This window comes from Rana temporaria, chromosome 10, assembly GCF_905171775.1.
Source record: "Rana temporaria chromosome 10, aRanTem1.1, whole genome shotgun sequence".
NCBI classification, from domain to species: Eukaryota; Metazoa; Chordata; class Amphibia; order Anura; family Ranidae; genus Rana; species Rana temporaria.
The window spans coordinates 138119641-138127302 of NC_053498.1; the positions used below are offsets into that span (position 1 = coordinate 138119641).

The 7662-nt window shown below is 46.5% G+C and overlaps 1 protein-coding gene across 1 annotated transcript; it reads left to right on the forward strand.

Moving 5' to 3' along the window:
- The first annotated feature begins 1462 nt into the window (after positions 1 to 1462).
- On the forward strand, positions 1463 to 6035 carry LOC120915874 (signal peptide, CUB and EGF-like domain-containing protein 1). Its single transcript, XM_040326685.1, has 3 exons — positions 1463 to 1711; positions 1799 to 1933; positions 5830 to 6035. Exons 1-3 carry the CDS (start codon positions 1636 to 1638, stop codon positions 6033 to 6035), a joined length of 417 nt encoding a protein of 138 aa, XP_040182619.1. The 5' UTR covers positions 1463 to 1635.
- Positions 6036 to 7662: the final 1627 nt, after the last annotated feature.

Here is a 7662-nt window from a genome sequence, read left to right on the forward strand (position 1 = left end):
AGCACACAATGTAGCAGAATGACAGCCAAGTATTTAAGAAATACATTTCATTTACTGTATATAGCACACATGATTGCAGAGGTGCCATATATTCTAGATCAGTCACATTCCATCTGTAAGGTTTATTTGATTTTAGATACATTTATAAAATGATTATAGATTGTGGAGTAAACCCCAGGGTTTAATAAGAAATATAAATATAATTTTCATAAAGCTTAAAGAGGAACTGCAGTCTGCTCACATAATTTGTACTATCTTTGTACTTTCTTTTATTTGCACGAACATAGAATTTTCTAGTAAAAAACTTTCGGGATGAGGGTGTCCCCTTCAGTCCAAGCAGTACTGTTGCAAGTGCACTAATACAGCTACAATCACCTCCATCAAATAACGCACACTACTTTTTGGTACAGCAAAGATTACATAGTGAGGTCTGACCTCTGGTGGAAAAGATGGTACATTACACCCTGCCAAAAATTAAAGGGGTTGTAAAGGTACAATTTTTTTTCCCTAAATAGCTTCCTTTACCAGTGCAGTCTGCAATGTGCTGCGGGAGGGAACAGCCGAGCCGTGTCAGGCCAGGCCAGCACTGGGACAGGCACTGTAGAATGCCGGTGATCTGCCGAGCTGGTTCCGGCTAACGTGAAAGTTCCTGCGCAGGCGCAATCTGATCTGCCGATATGGTTCCGGCTAACGAGAAAGTTCCTTTAAGGACTACGCAGGCGCAAACTTGCCGACGGAAATCTCCGAACCTCGGCCGGCATCCAGGGCGACGTGGATTTCGAGGAAAGTGGCCAGTCGGCCTCACGTCCTCGCTTCGCTCGGATGGCTCGCTCTGCCTCCTGGCTCATTTTTTAACATCCTCCAATCCACGGGGATGTTAAATAATGAGCCTGGATGCCGGGCGAGGTTCGGAGATTTCCGTCTGCAAGTTTGCGCCTGCGCAGTCCTTGAAGGAACTTTCACGTTAGGGGAACCTTAAGGACAAGTCACTGGCGCTGAGACGAGGTCAGTGGAGGTGGAGGTGGAGGTCGGTGGAGGTCGGGCCCAGGGAATAGTTTGCTGCTCTCTCTCTGCTGCTGCTGCCGCGGCCGGAGGACGACTCAGAGGAGAGGAGGTGGGTGGAGTCGTGGACTCGGAGAGCGCAGTGCTGGGAGAGAGGGAGGCTGGCCGCCTCCCTCTGACATCACTGGTTGCTACACGCCAAGCGGGACGGCCCTAGCAACCAGTTGGCAATCTTTAATTACGGTGGCAGCCAGTCCGGCCGGCCCTGCTAGCACCCCTTTATGGAACTGTCTACAACTTCCCTTCCATCTTCCCTTCCATCTCCCGAAGGGCTCACCTACACATTCTGCCTTTGAAAAACAGCATACAATTATTTTTGTTCATACCAATTTATCAGATGTTTTGTATTAGAAATCTAAAGTACATCTTTTTGCCATATTGTGGTTTGCTTATACAGGTCTTTCAGCTCCTTCGGGAAAGTGTATCTCTGGATATTACTGCACCCAGAATGCCCGTGTTCCAAACCCTGTGGATGGTGAGAGTGGAGATTTGTGCCCGTCTGGGTATTTCTGCCCTGCTGGGAGCCGACATCCCTTTCCTTGCCCCACAGGCAGTTTCCAGCCATACCCAGGGATGTCCTCTCATGATTCATGCTTGGCCTGCCCTCCGGGGCAATTCTGCAAAGGAGAAGCTTTGTCCTTGATCTCAGGTCAGAGCCATAACTACACATTGTCCTGAATACTGTACACTTGTATGCCTGGACTCAGGATCAATAGACTGCTTTCTTTAATTACAGGAAATTGCTCTGCAGGGTTCTACTGTATACTTGGAGCTGCTGTGGAGTCACCTGCTAATGGCAGCACTGGGGCTCCATGCCCTAAAGGCCACTATTGTCCTACAGGGGCCGCTGCCCCCCTGCCCTGTGGGAATGGTATGTACTGTATATCTTCACAATTGCTAATTTTTGAATGCTGGAGCAAAGAAATACGAGGCTGATGTCTATAGCATCCAGATACATGCTAGTTGTCCTATGTCCAGTGATGTAAGATTGCATACTTGCCAGTGGCGGCCGGTGGGCGGCAAACAGTATCATTCCCCTCCCTGCAACCCCCCATCCCGTCAGTCGGCCGGTCCGGTCAGGAGCACTTACCCCAGGCCAGGACTGGTCATAGGGCATATGCCCGGTGGCCCTCGAACGTCCCTCGACGGGCCGCATGTCACACCTCCCCAGGGGTGTACCAAGGGGTTGCAGGCCGAGAGGGGACGCCCAGTTTACCTGATAGCAGAGATCCCCCGCCACCAACACAGCGCCAGATGGAGAGAGATGAGCAGGACGATTTCTCCCCTCCCCTTGCTGCCCACAGGACCAGTTAGAGGAGAGGAGCTGCTGCTTCTACTCCTCCCCCTTCTCTCGTCCTCTCCTCATGTGTCTGCCCTGCCCACTCTCCCCGACAGACACTGTTCTGCTGCCTAGGGGATGTGGGTGGGAATATTCAAGATAAAGCCAAACAGAAAGGAAAGATGGAGTCTGATATCCAGCCATCCAGTCAGACCCTCCTGCCTCTGTGTCAGTACTGTGAGTACTGTAAACTGATGTAAGAGTGCCCTTCATTCCCTTCTCTCTCCCACCTTTCTTTCTTTCTCTCTCCCTATTATCTATCTATCTTTATCTATCTTCCTTCCCTTCTTTCTTTCTATCTTTATCTATCTTCCTTACTTTCTATCTATTTATCTATCTTCCTTCCCTTCTTTCTTTCTATCTCTATCTATCTATCTTTATCTATCTATCTCCCTTCCCTTCTTTCTTTCTATCTATCTATCTATCTATCTCTATCTATCTATCTATCTTTATCTATCTATCTTCCGTCCCTTCTTTCTTTCTTTCTATCTGTATCTATCTATCTTTCTTTCTTTATCTATCTTCCTCTATCTATCTACCTTTATCTATCTTCCTTCCTTCCTATCTATCTTTCTATATCTATCTATCTATCTATCTATCTATCTATCTATCTATCTATCTATCTATCTCTTCCTTCCTCCTATCTCTTCATTCTTTCTTTCTATCTTTATCTATCTTTCTTTATATCTATCTATCTTTCTTCCCTTCTTTCTTTCTTTCTTTCTTTCTTTCTTTCTTTCTATCTGTATCTATCTTTCTTTATCTCTCTTCCTCTATCTATCTATCTATCTATCTATCTATCTATCTATCTATCTATCTATCTATCTATCTACCTTTATCTATCTATCTGTATCTTTCTTTCTTTATCTATCTATCTATCTATCTATCTATCTATCTATCTATCTATCTATCTATCTATCTATCTATCTTTCTCTATCTTCTTTCCTTCCCTTCTTTCTTTCTATCTTTATCTATCTATCTTTCTTTCTTTCTTTCTTTCTTGCTTTCTCTGTCTATCTATATTTCTTTATCTCACCCCACATCCCATCACTAACCCCTGCCACGCCCCCCCCCCCCCCCCCCCCCCCCCCCCCCCAGGCTGCTCAGTCTAAAATGCCTATTTTTTGTCCCAGTCCGGGCCTGACTTACCCTATCTATGGTGGGCAGCGCTTCTCCCGGGCTTCACCAGCAGCTTCCCTTGCTTGGCAGCGGTGGCTTCCCCTGCTCTCCACGGGCATCACGGTGGCTTTTGTTTCCTCCCTTGGTGGCTAATTGGGACTCTTCTCTTTTTGGCCAATCGGAAAACGGGTCTCAGAGCTGCTTCTGATTGTCCAGATTGAGGATCAGCGTTTCAATAGCAAATATTAATTCCCTGTTGTAAAACCTGACTGGGCTCATGGCGCAATGCTCTGCGCCATGAGCCCGCCTTATTTTGAAGCCTATTCGAGCCTATTGGCTCTAATCGGGTGCTTAAAAAAAAATACCCTGGCTGCTGTAATTCACGCGCCCGGCAACCTAAAAGGGGCCAGACGCATGAATAGGGGGTGGCAACAGCGGCTGTGGATAGATTCATTCATAGCATGAGCTCTATATATTCATATAGGGGGCGGCACATGGGCACCCCAAATGGACGGGCCGCCACTGATACTTACTGATGCTCATATGAAGATTTTAGTATGTACTTGGCATAGATTGCACAAAGTTTAAAATGTTTCTGTATGAGCCCCTTTTTACAACAATTTTTCAGTGGTCTTGCCTGACTACATTATATTACAAACCACATTCAATGTCCTGGTTATAAATGCTTTTAACCGTCGCCAATTACCTTTCCTGGGACTAATGCTGAGCATTTTATGCTTTAATATACATTTAATAAGCCACTTTAGCTTTCTTCCCAGCATTCCCCGGGAGCCATAACTTAGAAAAACATTTAAAATAAATAACTTTCTATTACTCTTAATCCTCCCACAAAAGGGGTACAAGGTGAAGGCACTCGTTTCATTTGTGTATTTATTGAGCCATTAGGGAACCGGAAAAGGTTTGTAAATACTCACAGAAAGTTAAAATGTTTTTTTAAAGACCAGGAAAATAACACAAGTGTCTGACAAGCATTGAATGGAACTTGAATGTGCCGATTGGGCAGGACCGTCTTTAAAGGAGATTGAATTAAGGTGAAAAAACATCCAATGCTGTCGCCCCCCCCCCGAGCCCCCGTTATACTTACCTGGCCCCTCGAAATCCTGCGCGGTCCCGAGATCCTCTTCGCCGCTCAGCCTGGCTGCTGATTGGCTAGAGCGGATGGGATTGAGAGCAGCGCAGCCATTGGCTGGCGCTGCTGTCAATCACATCCAGTGACGCGGCACGCCGAGGGGCGGGGCGGGGCCGAGTGATACAGTGAGCGGCTATGGCCGCTCGATGTATCACGGGAGCGCGCCCGCAATTACTGACCACCATGCGAGCTCTCGCATGACTGTGGTGAGTAATTGCGGGGAGGACCAGAGACAGCCGCCGAGGGACCCCAGAAGACGTGGATCGGGGGCACTCTGTGCAAAACTAACTGCACAGTGGAGGTAAGTATAGCACCTTTGTTATTTTAAATGTAAATATTTTTTCCCTTTACTAACCCTTTAATGTTGATTGGATCCTGGGGAAAAAAATTCCACCTGCTCTGAGACATACAATAAATATCAGCTAGACTTAAAGTCAGTTTACAGTATCAGATCAGACAGTGATTGTGATTGGTTGCCAGGGGTTACCACATATCATTACTGACTGGCTGCTAGAGGTTACAGCACACATTACGACTCGCTGATTAGTTGCTAGAGGTTACAGAACCTGATTTCTTGTTGATTGGTTGCTGTACAGCATCTCTTCACTGCAGAGTGGCATGATATTCTGCTCACTGATTGGTTGCTAGAGGGTACAGCACATCATCTCTTCACTGCAGAGGGGCATGATATACATACAAATGCTGCCTTTATTTACATATGAATGCCACTGACCTCCGCTATTTACATATGAATGCCGCCACTATTTCCAAATGAATGCTCCTGTTATTTACATATGAATTACGGTTATTTACATGGAAACACAGGGTCTGCAGGTGAGTCATCTGTACACAACAATAGGGCAGAGCTGGGCAGCATTAGTAGCAGCACTTCACACTAAGATATCAGGACACAGCACATGACTAAAACTTCAAGGGACAAGGGAATTTAAACTGGGATAGTTGGCAAGTATGAGGCAGCTGCTTAGGGCCCCAAAACAATGACAGGGCTCAGGGCAGCTGCCCCTTTTGCCCTGCCTTAACGATGCCCCTGTGATTGGGGAGTAATCAGTCTGGACCCTGATTATTTGCCACATCTAACACAAACCATGACCATTGTGACAATCTTTGTTTTATGTTTTTCCTATTTTAATGTGTTTAGGATTCTACCAAGACCTGGAGAGAGAATCCAGCTGTAAGATCTGCCCGGCTGGATTTTATTGTAACATCACAGAGTTGGGTGGAAGTGTCACCCCCCAGCCGTGTCCTGCTGGCCACTTCTGCCCCAAGGGTAGTGCCTCTGGAACGATGCGGAGATGTCCTTGTGGTACATACAGCCCAGACAGACAGCTGAGAGCAGAGGGTTAGTCATTCACAATGCTGCTACTTAAAGCTGTACATTATCACAGTATATTGTTTTTATTTTTTGCAAATATGCTAAGGAAAAATGCAAAATTATTAGTAATCACGGTAATTGGTATGCAACAGGATGTACTATGTACTGGTGTCTGCTTTCTGTTGTGGTGCGGCCCTATTGATCCCAGCATAGGGTGACCAGACATCCCCAGTTTCAGGGGACAGTCCCCTGATTGAGGACACTGTCCCCGGACCAAGTCTGTCCCTGGTTTTGTCCCCAGATTGGATTTAATAGGGGGCAGGGGCAATTTCAAAGACAATCGGTGCAGAATTAAAATAAAAAAAATAGAATTACACACCCCCGCTCCATCGTGCCTACTAGCATAGGGGGGTTGTATTTTTCCCATTATCTGTGCCCCTCTCTAATGATCATGTGCTGGTCGGAGCGGAGGGAATATTTCTAAAGTTCCGGGTGCATGCCCATTCATCGTCGCTCGCATGTTCTTCTGCCTTGGCTCAAATCCTGGCCAGCCACCTGCCGATCTCCTTGCCTTCCCTGGCGGAGTCATTTTCCTCCGCTCCCCATCCAGTAGTAGCCGGGGGCCCGAAGAGTAAGACTTGAGAGGTTGTGAGGCGGGCGGCGACGGGCAGAGAGTTAAAAATCTGGTCACCTTATCCCAGCAGGCAAGTTTGACTAGCAGTGTGGCCTGTCAGACTTTAAAGTCCAAGTTAAAATTGCAACAGCTGTGGCTTGTGTACTGCCCTGTCAGACAGTAATGTTAGAATTCCAGTGGGAGGTCGGAAGGCAGTAAAACTGCGGCTCAGCCACCTGCTTTAACCCCCCATGTACCCTACAACTTTGCAAGTTTTATATTTGGAAACTTTAAACACATAATAAAGAAAGTGAGACTGTCCAAATCTGCCTCTATCCTCTCTTATGAGAAATGTGGGTCCAATTTATGCCCCAATGTTTAGGCTCTTGCATTTACTTAAAATAAATACAAACAAGTACAGTGCCTTGAAAAAGTATTCATACCTCTTGAAATGTTCCACATTTTGTCACGTTACAATCAAAAATGTAAATGTATTTTATGTGATAGACCAACACAAAGTGAAAGGAAAATGATAAATGTTTTTTATTTGACAAAGTTAAAAGGGTTTTTAACCACTTCATATCCCGCCCATAGTAATATGACATCCGCAGGCGGGATCTCCCATCCTGGGTAGGGATCATATGACGTGCTCGGGAGCCCGTGCACGTGCCCGGCGGCCGCAATGTCCACCGGGCACCCGCGGTTTCCCGGTAACAGAGCAGGACCATGGATCTGTGTGTGTAAATCCACGTCCTCTCACCTGACAGGTGACCGATGGTGTGTTCCCAGTACAGGGTGTGACGGTATCGGTATGATATCCCCGTCAACGTTCCCTTCTTCCCATAACGACAATCACCCCAATATTCCACGAGGAGGGATATCCCTGGAGTCGCCCAGAAAGCCACACATGAGACAAGCTTACTGCTTGAACAAGACAGAGTTTTAATGGTAAGAAACCAGAGCTTATATGTGGTTACAACTGTTACAATGACAAATCTCCGCCCCCCCCTCACACAGTGGGGGGTCTTCAATACAGCTCCTTTGAA

What these genes read in the sequence shown, in the direction of transcription:
- LOC120915874 (XM_040326685.1), top strand. Translation starts at nt 1,636, where the DNA reads ATGTCCTCTCATGATTCATGCTTGGCCTGCCCTCCGGGGCAATTCTGC. An exon ending in AGCTTTGTCCTTGATCTCAG is followed by an intron (nt 1,712 to 1,798) that starts GTCAGAGCCATA and finishes CTTTAATTACAG; the next exon opens with GAAATTGCTCTGCAGGGTTC. An exon ending in CCCCCTGCCCTGTGGGAATG is followed by an intron (nt 1,934 to 5,829) that starts GTATGTACTGTA and finishes TAATGTGTTTAG; the next exon opens with GATTCTACCAAGACCTGGAG.